General features: G+C 49.4%; 1 protein-coding gene across 1 annotated transcript in view; it reads right to left on the reverse strand.

The window, feature by feature from the left end:
* Positions 1-3058: 3058 nt before the first annotated feature.
* The window catches only part of LOC126544346 (ornithine decarboxylase-like), a 41053-nt gene continuing 27831 nt past the window's right edge, over positions 3059-16280 (reverse strand). The window contains exons 8-10 of the mRNA XM_050191635.2: positions 4985-5138; positions 4626-4729; positions 3059-3893 (exon numbers count right to left, since the gene is read on the reverse strand). Of these exons, the coding sequence (XP_050047592.1) occupies positions 3597-3893; positions 4626-4729; positions 4985-5138 (555 nt within the window). The 3' untranslated portion in view covers positions 3059-3596. The remainder of the gene's footprint in view (positions 3894-4625; positions 4730-4984; positions 5139-16280) is intronic.

Genomic DNA, 16280 nt, shown 5'->3' on the forward strand with positions numbered 1-16280 from the left:
CAAATTGTATCAGCTCTACGCAAAACGTCCGTGTGGTACGTGCAAAACAATTTATTTCACAAACTCTCACACGCATCAACGCGGTCACCTTGGTGTAGTCACCAACATCAATGTGGTCACCAACTACTTCCCATTTGACACAGTTGACTGGCTTCGCCTCTTCTTTCATTCCCCCGTCAGCAACGATGTCATTTCATTTCAAAATGTCATCCCATATACACGAAATGCCGCACCAATGACACCAATTTTGCATTTGGTGAAAGAAAAATCGCAGGGCGCTAAATCCGTCGAATAGGGAGGGTGTTCCAGCCGAGTGATGGAACTGCGTGTGAAAACGTCGCCCATTGTCAATGTAGAGTGCGCATGCAGGGGCATTATTGTGGTGTAGAATGCAGTGCCCTATTTTGTCAAATTTGGTGGCTGCACGCGGCCCACACGATCTTTGAGGCGCTTGAGGACAACTACGTAAAAACTTGACCCCACAGAGAGTTTGACCCCACACTTTGTACCAATAAGTCGTGCACAATTCTATGGCAGTTAAAACACATGTAAACATGACTGCTTTTTGCTTTGTTCTTCGCCGCTTTTCGTTCATTGATCTTATTGCATACTGATGTCGCACACATAGATCCAGGTTTCGTCACCGCTGGCGACCCTCTTCAAAAACTACCACTGTAGTCTGACGTTTTCCAATCAATGCAACATTCTTAGCGTCGCAACTTTCGTTCAGCAGTACCGGCACCAACTTGGCGCAAACCTTTTTCATTTCCAAATTTTCAGGAAGAAAAAAAAATGTTGTACCGACGACTTTCCCAAACCAGGTGCGTCTAATATTATTGTAACAGTCGTTGGGCAATCGCTAAGCATAGGAGAATGCACACCATCGATGTTTTCATCTTCGCATAAGGTGGCGGCGCGTCCTCCATTTGAATCATCTTTAGGGTCTTCCCAGCCTTCTCGAAAACACTGGGCCCACTTAAGCACAGTTCTTTCCTTTAGGACATCCTTTCCTTTTGGCATCGAGCCTTTGGCAAAATTTGAGAAACTTCTGCACCGTTCTTGCCCAATTTCACAAGAAACGTGCTTTGATTCTTTGTTCAGCCTGTTAGTCAATCTACGTTTCGACAATGACTAAAAATGGGTTGCTCAAAAGTGCATGGCTAAATTTCTGCCTTGTCATACAGCAGGTTTACGGTGGAGAAAGGGGCGCCGCTACACGTTGTCGAAGTTTCTTGCTTACTTATTGCATGAATGTTTGGGACAGACCTCATATGTCATTTCTAAAGGCACTGTTTCATGTTGAGCAGCAGAGCACGCGCCGCTTCAACTGCCATCCGGGACGCTGTGCCTGGCAAGGGCTCTGTAACCTGAAACAGCGCTGGTCTGTGGTATTTGTTTCCTTGTGTCCTCGTCTTTTTCGCGCTGTTTCACCTCAGTTCTGAAACAGGCTTCGGTTGGGAAAGAAAAAAGAAAAACAATAAAACAGGGGCCAATGTCCCGCTGTGAACGGTGCAAATTCTATCGTTTTTGGCCTCTTTCTTTTGCCACCCAAAGCCGGGACACGAGGCCGACACGGCGAGTGGGGCTGGAGTGTCCATAACAAAGAAAGAAAAGAGAAAGAAAGAAAGAAAGAATGAAAGAAAGAAGGAAATAAATAAAGAAAGACGGAAATAAATACATAAAGAAAGGATGGAAGGAATAAAATAACCTCAGAAAAGGCCTTTCCTACATAGTACACACATCACTGGTATGAGAACACGTTTCGAGAGCGAAGCTCTCTCATTGGTGCTTTATGTTGAATGCATGAAGTAAGAGAAGACATTGAACCCCTTACGCATATGTTGAAACACATTTTAATTCCCCGATTCCATCGTGTACATTTCATGTAGGTCGCCCATATCAGGTCGTTTGTACTTAGTGTTTGCGTATCTGGTTCTCTGGAGGGGAGGGTGGGGGTAGTAGGATTCTTTCAGATAAACAATAATTCGAACGGGGCTATTTTTTGTGGAGAACACGCTTCAAAATAATTATTGGCCATTCACTGAAACATGGCCACCAACAGATGGTACTGGTGCTGTTGCAGAAAGTGTTCGCCATCTTGTTTCCCACTGCCAATATACCCTCCCGTAATAGGTGGCGTAGAGATGAACTTGTTTCCTCGGTAAAGTTATGAATATAAGTTCTTTCTGACAAATAAAGAAAAGAGGCACAGACAAGAAACTTCAAGCATATGATTATAGGAGACAACGCAAACATTTAAATGACAAGCTGGTCAAGTTAAGTTAGCTTATAGCATATCTGGCCATCACAGCGCAACGTAACACGGCATAAGCTTTGAAATCATGAGACCCTGAATTGATATGTTTTTGAACGAAAATTCTTAGTTATCAGCGCTGTTAGATACCGCGAAAAATGGATCACGTTCTTTTGAAACACTGATCGCAAATGAGAAAAATATTAAATTGCTCGACAAGACCCATTATATAAAATAATGTAGAGGGCACAACGACTTTATTTCTTAAGATACAAATGAACCCATTATGTACAGATGAGTTCGGCTGATGGAGATAATGTTTTATTAATATCAGCAAACACCATAAACATCTCAGCTAACTCAAATATTTTCGTGTCCTGTCTCAATAAATATTCATCAGAGTAGCTCGTAAGCTATCGCTGCGTTTTAGTTTGGTGTCCTTTGGAAAATATTCTAGTGGACAGACTTATTTGTGCATTTCTCGAGCTGTGCGGCATGCTGTAGCACAACACAAATCACGAAAACATGCTGAAAGTTGGAGATAAGGCAGTTTTCGATTTGCACTTTTCACCGCAGACGGGAACCAGTGTCCCCTGAGTCTAGTTTTGAAGTAGTAAAACAATGAAGCGTCTACAGAACTCTCAGCACAAGAAATTCTATCTTCCACTGTAACACTCATGCAATCATTATTTACCTGTAGAAAACGTGTAGGAGTGCGCGTGTGCGCCTCTGGCACATTAATTGCCTTCTGTGTCAGCCGATAAATTTTGTTCCCCCCCCCCCCCCCCCCCGCCATCCCCGATAACATCAACTAGACTGCAAGGAAGTGGAACGCAGTCATTCGGTGTTTCATTACTACTCCTTTCACGAAATGTGAATACAGTCTTCACTTTCTGACTGCTTACTGTAAGCCGGGTGAATAGATGACACGGTCCCAGTAGGTCTATTCAATTCATTGTATTCACGCAAGTCATTAGCCACTGCACGGTTCTAAGAGATCAATCCTTTTCAAATGAGCTTGCTTTCATCAGGAAAGTTTGTAATGAAGCAAGTCACAACACGCATGGATAAGCTTTCGTTCTGTGGAGTGAAATTCTATGCCAAAGCAGCTTCGTATTATCAGAGGTAGTTTTTCGATTGCTATCATACACATACAAGCGGGATTAGCTCATACAAGCGGGATTAGCTCTATTCACGGAGGGTAATTTGTATGGGCTTTCTGGCACAATATAGCCAACATTCATTTTGCTGTTCATGAGGGGACCCCGACCACTACTGTCGCATCCTTTAGTAACATTGAAGAGGATAAAGCAACAAATAATATTCAGCAATATGCGGTGCCTCACACTGACTTGATTGCACGCTCCATCTGAGAATAGCCACTGCACACGGAAGCCGCCGCTATGCCTTTACTGACGGTATCGGCGCCGTCTGTGGAAGCAACGTAGACTACCGGAGGCATGCCCGAGCCGTTGAAGCTGCAAGCTAGCACTAGCGAGTAGGCACCTATGTTGTTGATGAGGAGCCAGTCATTGACCTCCACGGGCCAGAAAAGCTGCTTGTCGAATATTAGGTCTCTCGGGTTGCTGGTGGCGGCCCAGAAGGCGGTCAACACATTGCGCGGCCGGTCATTGTGCTCCTGGGAAGACAGTATAAATAAAAACAATATTAATGCCAAATATATCAACTGGAATGACCCGGATAGCAGGGAAGCAAAATGTAGCCTCAGCGAAGGTCTCCATGCGCACATTATGCATTTGCAAACCACCGTAATGGCACAACTTACATGGAGCCTGGTCACATAGCACAACGTGGTGGGCTGTGCACGTATGAGATGAACGTGAAATTTTCTCTGTGCTGAGGTTTTGCTGCATGATATATAACAGCAGCTGAGGAGACTTATTCCGAAGTCCTCAAGTAGCAATCACAGGCGGTATGGTGTGACTTTATCATATAGAGGTGTCTGCAATAATCACAGTAATCATCCCTACAGCGTCATCTTTACAGATGTCAGTATTATCACAATACGCCTTTATTACCACTACCATAAAATTTAAACACCTTTTAATTTTCCTCCGTCTAGATAAGAGGGGCTCGCCTGCTAAACCGCTTCTTCCAGGAGCCAACGCAAAAAGATTGCAAGTTGGAGTCGGACAGCAGCGAAATGTCCTGACTACTGCAAGTACTTCCAATTTGTAATAGTAACTGAAATATCCCCGCAAGAATAGCACCTCTGTTTGAGCAGCGTAAGAATTGAAGTGAGCATTTACGCTAAAATTTTGCTTCGAATTGGACTTCAGTACTCATTATCGCAACTCAACCGTTCTTTCTTTAACTTCGAATTCTAAAGGTTGATTGGCGTGAAACTCACCAATAACGGGCGAATACTTATTCCTCTTTCTTCGCCTGCGTATCTGGGGATGCTGTTGTACTTGCTTTCGTTGATAAAAACCTCTTTGTGGTATTTGCATTTACCTGAAATACAAGAATGAATCCCGCAATATGTACCGAATCCTCTACAATAAGTTCTACAATCTTATTGCACTCGACCATCCGGTTATATAGATTTCTAACATCTTCATTGGTACGGTCAGTAATCTCTAGATGACATAATTACCGAACGATGTACACAACGGGCAGGTGCATCTATATAAGTTATGGCACTAATGCTCATGCAAACAGTGACCAGAATGATGAGACTAGGATACGAACGAAGACTAGGGAACATACCATCCAGAAAGCTTTCTTTGGTTCTCTTTCCCACAACTTTGGCCGCAAGAGTGTAGGATGAGGCCACCAGAAATTGTCCTGGCTCAGCAATCACTGTCGTTCCCGATGACGAAGGAAAGTATGTCTTAAGTGCAGAGCTAACCAGGTGGCACACCTTCGAAGATCAAAGGGAATTAGACAAAAAAAAATCACCGGTAATACCGCATTGTATTAAGTTGTCTACTATTACAACCCGCCCCGCGGCTGGGCAGCGCCCGGAAGTGCACATACAGAGTGGCCAGGGCACAAAGTCAGCGTTTATTGTCCGGCTTGGGCTTTTATCAGAAGGAAAGCTAAGCGAGGGGGGAGAGGGAGAGAAGGACGAAGGAGGCGAACGCATGCGTAGACTGACGGCGCGTGTGCAGCGGCGACCAGCAGTTTGTGGCATTCCTCCTTCCTTAGACTCCATAACGCTCCACTGGCTTCATACGTGTGGTACGTTGTAGTTCGGGAGGCGGGCGGTGAGGTGGGCTGGTGGCAGTGGCCGCTGGAGTTTCGCGGTCTTGTACTGGCGGGTCCGGGTTTATCTGGGGTCTATCGCGAGGCCCCGAAGCCAAGGTTTCTTCGATGCTCCTCCGCCTGAGCATGTCCGCGTGGCGGTGAACAAGCTCGTTCTCCGGGTCTACAGACACGAGGCGTGTCCCCATGGTTGCCCGGACCTTGCCAGGGGTCAATTTGTCGCCGTGGCCGTAACTGCGAAGGTACACAGGATCTCCGAGGGCGAAGTTACAGCTACCGTTGTCAGCAGACTGGACCTCTCGTGTTGACTGTCTCCTGGGAGGAAAACAGATGTGCGTTGTCTGTATCCGAATAACAGTTGCGATGGTGAGCGTCTTCACGGGAGCGGTGTGTTTCTGTAGCGACACAGGGTCCTAGCCAGCGTCTTCGACAAGTCTGCGTCCGCACACTTCTTTAGTCCGTCTTTGATAGTTCCCGCAGAACGTTCCGCCAGTCCATTACTCTGCGGGTAGTAAGGAGGTGCCTGAACGTGAACCAACCCATTTCACTCTAAGAACTCATGAAACTCCCACCCAGTGAATGGCGTGCCATTATCTTACACTATTCTGTGTGGCAGACCGAACCTACTGAACAGCGTTCGCAGGGTGTCAACTGTGCTGCGGGAGGTCGCGTGAGACAACGGAATGGCCTCAATCCATTTACTGTGAAAGTCCACGACGACAAGCACCATCTTGTCTTGGATTGGTCCTGCAAAGTCGACATGTAGTCGCGACCATCTTTCCTGCGTCTCTGGCCAGCTGGTAGGTGCTTGCGAGGGTGGCATGGGCAACCCCTGTACACAATTCTTGCACACAGCGGCTAAGCGCTCAATATCGTGGTCCAAGCCAGGCCACCAAAATTTTCACCGTGCAATTGCCTTCATTGCCAAAACGCCTTGGTGAGCCCTGTGTATTAACTTCAGCAGCTTATTCCTGGCTTCCGCCGGAACCACAACACGAGGGCCCCAGTGAAGCAAGTTGTGTTGTACGGACAGCTCGTGTTGCATTTCTCGGTACTCCCGCCTCTCTGTGCCTTCAGCAGTGCGTTGTGGCCAACCCTCGATGACGCACCTGCACACGCTTGAGAGCACGTCGTCTGACTGTGTGAGGGTTTGGAGTTCTTCCACTGGCGCCGCAGGCTCGTCCAACTGGTCCATGATAAGGACGTACTCGGCCGTATCCTCGGCGTTCTGCAGCCCCTGTGCAGAAGATTGTGGCAACCGCCTTAATGCATCTGCATTGAGCATAAATTTACCGTGCTTGTACTGCAATTTATACTTATATGCACCAAGTAGTAAGGCCCATCTTTTGACCCAGCAACGGCTGGTGATCCGTAACAAGAATGAACTCTCACCCCAAAAGGTAGTCCCGCAACCGAGTAACACCAAATATTAAGGCCCATGCTTCGCGCTCGATCTGGGAGTAGTTTCTTTCGGCCGTTGTCAGTGTTCTCGATCGAAACCCCATCGGGCGCTTCTCGCCTTCAATGTGAAGAAAAAGTGCAGTCCCAACTCCATAGGGTGAAGCATCACACTCCAAGTAAAGCTCACTGTTCAGATCGAAATGCGTCAGGACTGGTGCCGTGCATAACGCATTCTTCACCTGGATGAAGGCTTTCCTTGGTGCTCCACGTCCACTTAGCACGCTTTTCTAGCAATTTGTACAACGGTGCCAGAATAGTGGACAAGTCGGGCATAAACTTGTAAAATGTTACCATGCCCAGAAATGGGCGCAACTCGCTGACGTGTGAGGGGAGGCGGCTAGCCTGATACCATCCCTATTCTTTTCTATGGGATTCAGTCCGTTCGCGTCGATACGGTGACCTATGGCCGTATAACGTAAAACTATTCCAATGTGTTTTTATTCCAATCTCCTGACGTCAAATTTGCGTAACCGCCGACGCAAGCATCGGGCGGTCACCCGCAGGGTTGTCTGAACAAACCAATCAAATGCTCCCCTCGTTCAAAGGAGGTCACTTTTGTTTGACTGAAAAACGAATAACATTGCCTGCCCTGAGCGGCTCGTCTTATCTACTTGGCTCACAAGATGCGAGGAGCATGCTCAAGTGGAGAGGGATTCGATCGGGCCGAGCCACTGCAGTGAATATCGATAACCGGATGAAGAGGGTGGTGCCGGCGTCTGCGATTGGTCCGCTTTCTCTTACTTAGCTTGCGGTGGCTCGTCGACAATCGCGGCGGCATGCAACGGAAGATTAAGAATGACGCTAAAACAGATACTCAGCAAAGAAGAGTTGGCAGAACGTGGTCGTAAACGTGCCGAAAGTGCTCGAAAACGTTACACGGCCACGCAAAAAGTTTTATTAGACGCAAATAAACCCATGCTCTCTGGCAGGGGCGAGTAGCCAGTGCCAGAGCGATCGGCGGCAGCCATCTTTTATTCCTTTAGGAACGGGGCAGCCTGCGGCTATTAAGAAGAAAATTCACTTTTGTTCGGCATATTAATGCATCTTTAACGCGTACGCGTGATTTCGACGCGGTAAGTTTTTGCGGCTTTGTGACATCATGTGAGAGGCAGGTGAAGTGGCTGCAGCCCGAAAAGTTTTGACCAATAGCCGACGGCTATGGCGAAAAGGCGTCGAATCAGAAATAACTATTTTTGTTTTGTTCGGTCTATTTTGCATAATCAGTGTGTACACGTCATATCAGATGGGGAGCTATCGCGGTTTTCGTGACGTCGGGTGACAGACAGGTGAAGTAGGGTGCTCCAAAAAAGTTTTTGACCAATCGCGGTGGGCTGATTGCAGAATTGGAATAGAAAAGTTTGGAATAGTTTTACGTTATAGCGCCCCTAGATATGTAACAGACGGCTCGCTGACGCGTCACTTTTCAGCACGAAGCTTAATGCCACGTTCACGAAAGCGCTGGAGCACAGCCATCAGATTTCGATTGTGGCTGTCCCCCTTTTCCGCTATCAGTACGTCATCTAGGTACGCCTGTGCTCCAGGCCCGCCTTGAAGGATCGATTCAATCCGCCTTTGAAATATCGCTGGTGCCGAAGCAATCCCAAGTGGGAGGCGGTTGCAGCAAAATAGTCCCTTGTGGGTGTTTATCACGGCCAATTTGCAAGACTCTTTGTCCAACGGAATCTGGCAGTAGGCGTCGCGCAAATCGAAAATGCTGAAGCACTCTCCCCAAACTAACTGTGCAAAAATATCCTCGATAAGAGGCAACGGGTATTGTTCCAGCTCGCATACTGTCACGAAGATAACTAAGACGGGCTCGCCGAAGCAGAACAGCCTTCTTTTAATGATGGCCGACACCCAAACAACCCCGGAGCACAACTACGCCCTTCATCGTCTTCTCTCTTTCGATCGGTGCCTGTAGTGGGCAGCTGATTTGTGGAGATTGGGACTCGGTAGATGGCAGCTTAGTTCGTGTCATCACTCCCCACGTGAAAAGCGGCCGTCCTGGTCGCTGATCGGAGGGCGACAGAGGGCGCAGGAGAAAGTCTGAGACAGAAAAGTCTCCACGGGCGTAGTATGTACTACATGGACAATCTCGGCTCGTGGCCATCGTGGGCTCGAGCTTGTAGTAGTATTCTGAGGGACTACCTCGTAGTTCACGTCGCTGAGTCGCCTGACGGTCTTGTACGGGCCAAAGTACCTAGGCAGTCATTTTCCGACAGTCCCTGATGACGGATTGGTGTCCAGACCCAAACGTAATCCCCGGATTCGTACTGGATGTTCCTTCGGCCACTGTTGTAATGGCGGGCACCTGTAGTCTGCTGGAGGCAGATGCGGTTGCGAGCAAGATGTCGAGCTTCTTCGGCCTTCTGGACAATGTTGTCAGCACTGTTGCTTTTTTTCGTTGTCGACCAGAAGCATGGCGTCTAAAGGTGTTGTTACGCAGCGCCCATAAACCAGTTAAAATGGTGTGAATCGGGTGGTTTCCTGAACAGCCGTATTGTGAGCGGATGTCACGTGCGGTAAAATTTGGTCCCATTGCTCTACGTCAATGTACGTCGAGATCATATCGGCGATAGTTCTATCGAGGCCCTCCGTAAGTCCATTAGCTTGTGGGTGATAGGCCGTAGTTTTCCGATAATTGGTGTGGGTCAGTGTGATAATCTCTTGTGTTAAGTCAGCAGTAAATGCCGTCCCTCGATCGGTTATTAAGATAGAAGGAGCCCGTGACGTAATACGATGTCATGGACAAAACATGGCGACTTCTGTAGATGTTCCGCGGGGTATAGCTTTTGTTTCTGCGTACCGCGTTAGGTAGTCCGTTGCGACGACTATCCATTTGTTGCCTGCGGACGACGTAGGGAATGGACCGAGAAGGTTCATTCCAACCTGTTGAAACCGTGCTGGAGGAGGGTCAAGGGGTTTCAAAAGACCAGCAGGTTTCAAAGGTGGAACCTTGCGCCGTTGACAATCACGGCAGCTCCTCACGTAGCGCTGAACAGACGAGAAGAGCCGTGGCCAGTAATACTTCTGGCGTATGCGCGCATACCTCCTGGCGAAGCCTAAGTGACCGGCACACGGGTCGTCATGACACGCTTGCAACACTTCTTCGCGCAGTGAAACTGGGACGACGAGAAGGAACGTTTCTTGGCTGTTTTCGAAGTTCTTTTTGTAGAGAACGTTGTTGCGGTGGCAGTAATAAGTCAGCCCTTGTGACATGGGTCGTGGGACAACAAGGTCGAGGTACAGGATGAGGGGAAGCAATGTACTGTCTACACGTTGGAGGTCAGCCATCTCGACAGTGTCTACTACACCAAGAAACGGGAGGTCTTGCTCTAAATCACTTGGCTTCAAAGCTATAGGTGCACGTGAAAGGTAGTCGGCGTCGCAGTGCTTCTGTCCGGATCGATAAACCACTGTGACGTTGTACTCCTGAAGGCGGAGGCTCCAACGAGCTAGGCGGCCTGAAGGGTCCCTAAGACTCGCAAGCCAGCACAGTGAGTGGTGCTCACTTACTACTCGAAAAGGTCTGCCGTACAGGTAGGGTCGGAACTTGCCGATGGCCCAAATGACGGGGAAACACTCCTTTTCAGTCGTGGAATAGTTGACCTCCACCTTAGTCAGACTACGGCTTTCATAGGCCACTATTCGTTCGGCGCCGTCTTTCCACTAGACGAGTATGGCACCCAACCCCCCGTTGCTGGCGTCTGTGTGGATTTCTGTGTCAGCCTTGTCGTCGAAATGCGCGAGTACGGGGGCTGTATGCAGTCGCTTCCGCAATTCTGTAAATGCTGCTTGTTGCTCGTCCGTCCACTCGAAGGGTACATCTTGGCATGTTAGTCTCGTTAATGGTTCAGCGATCCTTCAAATTCCTTCGACAAAACGACGATAGTAAGCACAGAGACCTAAGAAGCGTTGAACTGCCTTCTTGTCAGTTGAACTCAGTGACGGCAGCTAGCTTCTCTGGGTGTGGCCGAACACCGCGGCGGCTGACTACGTGTCCGAGAAACTTGAGCTCCTGATAGCCAAAATGACATTTCTTAGGCTTGATTGTCACATTTGCTTTGCTGATGACGATGAGTACTTGCTTGATTCGTTGTAGATGTTCATAAAACGTCCTCGAAAACACCACAACGTCGTCTAAGTAGACTAAGCACGTCTGCCATTTCAGTTCAGAAAGAACAGTGTCCATCGTCCACTGAAATGTGGCAGATGTGGAAGACAGGCCGAATGGGAGGACTTTAAATTCATCAGGCGTCACAAACGCTTTTTTTCGCAGTCGCGCTCATCTACTTCGATATGCCAGTACCCTGACTTAAGATCCAAAGAGGTGACAAATTGGGCGTGGCGTAGATGGTCCAGGGCCGCTATTTTGTAGCGATGCCTTATGCCTTATTCTATGCTATTCTTATCATCCACCACACACGGCCGCCTGATCCCGCTGATAATGTGGGCAGACCGTCGCTGTGACCACTGGACAAGCGCAGAAAGCCTGAAAAAGCATAGAATCCAAAAAGGCATCGCTACAAAATACCGGCCCAGAGCGTTATCGATCCGTGGCAGGGGATAAAATTCGAGTTTGGTGACATGGTTAGGACGTCGATAGCCTACACAGAAGCGTAGTGCATTGTCCTTCTTTTTAACCAGCACGACGGGGGACGCCCGTGGACTTACGAACGGCTGAATCACGTCATCATTGATCATCTCTTCAACCTGGCGCTTAATTCGCCTCCCTTTCCATAGGCGAAACGTGATACGGATGTTGACGAACGGGGCGTGCTGACTTATCCATAGGAATATGATGTTTCGCAACGGAGGTGCGCTGTACTTTAGACTCGGTATAGAAGCAGGCAGAGAAGTAATTGACAAGGTCGAGTAGTTGCTGTTTCTGTCCTTCCGATAAGCCGCAGTAAATCTGAATGCGATCGCTCAGGTTGACCACTTCCAATGAATTAAGCGAAGCAGTTCCAAGCGATGCGACACCCGTGAGGGCAGCAATTTCATGGAAGAAAGCGACAGCTGTGCCTTGCGGTAAGTGCGTGCTGATATTGTTTGCCCAAGTTGGTCAGAAGGACTAATGAGTGTCCGTTCTGAAGCTGGACGAGGCCCTGTGCAATGCAGATGTTTTGCTCAAGCATTAACGGAATGTTTGCCTCGGCGATGCCCTCATAGCCGTCGAACGCGTCGCGCGTTACCAGAGTCAGTAGGCTGCTTTTTGGCGGTACCGTTATGCTGTCATCGACGACGTGTAAGGCGTTTTCGGTGTGGTTCTCGTTGCCAGCGTTGCTTGCTACGGCTTTCGCCGTAGAGAACGTCACACTCGAATTTTCCAGGGTTATTATGGCTCCATTCGCCTGTAGAAAGTCCACGCCCAGTATTAAGTCCCTCGAGCAATTGGGCAGAATAATGAAGACCCCGACGTCAGTAAATCCACGAATATTTACTCGAGCAGTGCATCTGCCCACGGGAATTAGTATATGGCCTCTAGCAGTACGGATCTGCGACCCAGTCCACTGTGTAAAAACTTTAACTTTGACGCGAGCTCTCTGCTCATAACCGAACTGTCAGCACGAGTGTCAATTAAAGCGGTGACTTCTTTGTCGTCTATGGTAACCAGTAAAGTCTGACGTTTCAACTTGTCGTTGATAACCGGAATGCGCCTGAACGTCGTTTCATTGTCGTCGTTGTCGTCGTGATGGAGGATATTCGATGCCTCGGCGTCAGCGGCCTCACCTCAGGAGGTCGCTTGGCTCAGTTTTCCGGGTTTGTAGGGCTGGGTGAACGACGCCTACGAGCGTCTCGAGGAAACACGGGACTGGGCGATCGATATCGAGCGGGCGACGAAGAACGGAGCTCGTGCCTTCGCTGCTCGAATAGGGCGTTCCCAGGTCGTGGACGAGAAGCACCTGGAGAGAAACCACGGAGACCCACGAGCCGATAGGAACACATCGTGTAGACATGGCCAGCCTCTCCGCAATGAAAGCATAGGGGCCTGTGAGGAGCCCGCCAGACGTCTCTTTTCCGGGGCCCCGACTCCTTGATGGATGGTGGACTGCGACGCCTGAATGCTACTTCCATTTTTTCGGTGGGGCGAATGACGTTTGAGGGGCTGTACAGCGACGGTCGTCGTACCACGTCCTCATAAGTCATTCGGACTGGCCCCCGCCGTTGTGGTACCTCGCAGCGTTCAGGAGCATGGATGACTTGTCTTATCTCGTCGCGCACTATCTCTGCGACAGAAATTCGTGCTGTCCGCGCGTCAGTTATCTGCAGTTTCTGGAGCTCTTCTCGTACCACAGCCCTGATCATTTCACGCAGGTCCTCGAAGTGGTTTCCCGAAGTCATGGTAGGGGGGCTGTTCGAAAGTTCCATCACGTTGCGGTCGTATTGTCTGGCACGCTGTCGAAGGGCCCTTTCCATTGCTGTCGCTTGAGCAAGGAAGTCCGCAAGTGTAGTGAGCGGATTTCGAATAAGCCCAGTAAAAATCTCTTGCTTCACGCTTCGCATGAGATATCGGACCTACTTGTCTTCGGCCACTGAGGCATCCGCACGTCTGAAAAGACGAGTCATGTCTTCAGTATACCTGGTGACGCTCTCGTTCTGGGCTTGGAATCTTGCCTGTATTGCCAACTCCACTCTCGCTTTCCTGTCCATGTTGGAGTATGTGGCGCCCAGCTGTCGTCGAAATTCGTCCCACGAAGACGATGCCGTTTCATGGTTATGAAACTACGTCCTCGCAGAGTCTTGGAGCGCGAAGTACACGTTGCGCAGCTTGCGGTCTTCGTTCCATCCGCTCTAAATGGTCTAGCCAATCTTCCACGTCTTCAGTAGCATTTCCGTGGAATACAATCGGCGCCTGCGGCTGGTTAAGGATGAACTGCGCTGGCACAACAGCCGCAGCAGAAGGCAGGGGGCTCGGTTTCATCGTCCGGATACGCTCGGGCAAAAGACCATGTACAGGTTGGAGCACTTGCCGACGGCGGCTGGTGCGTGCGTGCACAGGAGTAATCTCTCCCGGACTACTCACAGGAGACGTGTCAGTGGTACACTGCGTCTCCGGCAATGGAAGCATATACCCAGCACCTCCATCAGTAACATGCCACGCAGATAACTAAGACGGGCTCGCCGAAACAGAACAGCCTTCCTTTAATGATGGCCGACACCCAAAAAACCCCGGAGCACAACTGCTCCCTTCGTGGTCTTCTCTCTGGCGATCAGTGCCTGCAGTGGGCAGCTGATTTCTGGTGATCGGGAATCGTGGTGCGTAGGTTACTTTGCGTCAATACCAAGTTCAATGTAATCTTGAAGTCACCACAAATGCGAACTGTACAATCTTTCTTTAAAACTGGAACAATCGGCGTGGCCCACTCCGAGTGGGTCACTGTGGATATAATGCCGGCTGCCACGAGTCGATCTAATGCCTCTGAAACTTTATCAAGAAGAGAATATGGTATTTTTCTTGCCTTGAAGAACTTTGGTGTGGCTTCAGGCTTAATGTGAAGGTGGACCGGTGGGCCTTTCATGAGTCCTACGACCTCCATACACAAGCCGGCGTAGTGATCCATCCCCGCATGCACTGACGGAGACCCCGGGCTTGACTCTAGTGGTGGCACCGCTACGTGCAGTACCGCTGCGCCCTCCTCTTGTAATTTCAGCAACAAATCACGACAGCACAAGAGAGGACCTTCGCAGTCCAAGGCAATCAGGTTACAATCAACCTCCGCTGACTTATGGCAGACACGTATGGACAGTACTCCGCGCACTGGCAGCTTCCCCAAATAGCACGCCAGCTTTATCTTCGGTTCCTGCAGCTTGGGCCATTGATGATGGTGGGCTTTGTAGGTTGCTCTAGGAATGACACATACGGGTGAGCTGGTGTCTACATCCATCTTCAGCTTTACATCGTTCCAAGTGAACGCTTCCTGAATCGGTGGCAACAATGAATCCCTCTGAGTTACGGACCATAGTTGCGACGTGCTGCTATCATTGTCGTCGGTTTGTGCTGTCACATTCAGCGCGTTGTCGATCTTTGGGCCCATTCGTGCCAAGTGTCCTTGTTTTCCAAATTTGTAACAGTGCCTCCCGCGCATTAAACAGGCCGAGCGTTCATGATTACGCTTCCCACAGCACTCGCATGGCTTTCACCCGTCCTGTTTATTCTGTCGGCGTGGCACCCAACGTTGCTCCTTCACTGCAAACACTTTCGCCGGGCCCTTTTCTTGATTTATGTTCTGCGCATCTAACTCTGCACTTTCTGCTGCCAACGAAAATGCCTCAGCTTCTTCTAATGTAAAATCATGTTTTGCCAACACTTGCATTTGCAGCTTTCTTGAACGTACCCTACATGCGACACGGTCCATTCACATCCTGTCCAGCATGGACGAGAAATTCCAGTTATGTGCTAAGCGCGTTATTTCCACAATAATTGCGTGCACCGACTCTCATTTCTGCTGGTTTCGGTGGAAAACGTTGAAGCTTTCTGAAAGTTCATTTGGCCGTAGATCATAGTACTCGCTTAACACCTTTACGACTGCATCGTAGCCGAGTGCGTTTGGCTTCTGCGGTGCGACTCTGCCGCATAGCTCCTCAATCGTTCTGTACCCAAGCGCAGTGACCAACAGGGCTCTTTTCCCGAGACCGTCAGTAACCTCGTTCATTTCAAATTGTGCCTCAACTTTTACGACGTACGATTGCCACTTATCTGTTTCGTCGTTGAATTGCGAGAGGCGGTGGCTCATGACTGTCGGTGGGGTGGTTGCTTGGCCGCACTCAAAAAGCAGCTGGGCCTAGTTCTTTGCTGGAATCCTCGCCCCCACTGTTACAACCCACCCGCGGCTGGGCCGCGCTCGGCAGTTCACTTACAGAGTGGTCAGGGCAGTAAGTCAGCGTTTATTTTCCGGCTTGGGCTTTTATCACAACGAAAGGTAAGCGAGGAGGGGAGAGGGAGAGAAGGACGAAGGAGGCGCGCGCATGCGTGACGGCGCCTATGCAGCGGTGACTAGCAGTTTGTGGCATTTACCATATATTATGCCATCGCCACTACGGATAAAGGCATCACATAAAGTATTTTGCGAGTACAAAGTCAGCGTAAAGAAAGCGGCTTTATATGATCATGCAAGGTCACAACTCAAATGCAAGCGAAGCAGAGTTCGTGACGGAGAGCTGCGCTCCTTCTTACATCGTCGGAGCATTTCCTACGAAAAAAAGGCGTTTATAGTTTCCGTGAAACTTTTTCGCAGGCCTCGTGTGCCTTCCTCACCGTCTAACTCCGCGCCCTAGACCTAGACACTACAGTTAAGCTGGCGACGGCGGTGTAGAAAGCACGGCCGCGTACCAC

This window comes from Dermacentor andersoni, chromosome 1 (genome assembly GCF_023375885.2).
Source record: "Dermacentor andersoni chromosome 1, qqDerAnde1_hic_scaffold, whole genome shotgun sequence".
Taxonomy (NCBI): Eukaryota; Metazoa; Arthropoda; class Arachnida; order Ixodida; family Ixodidae; genus Dermacentor; species Dermacentor andersoni.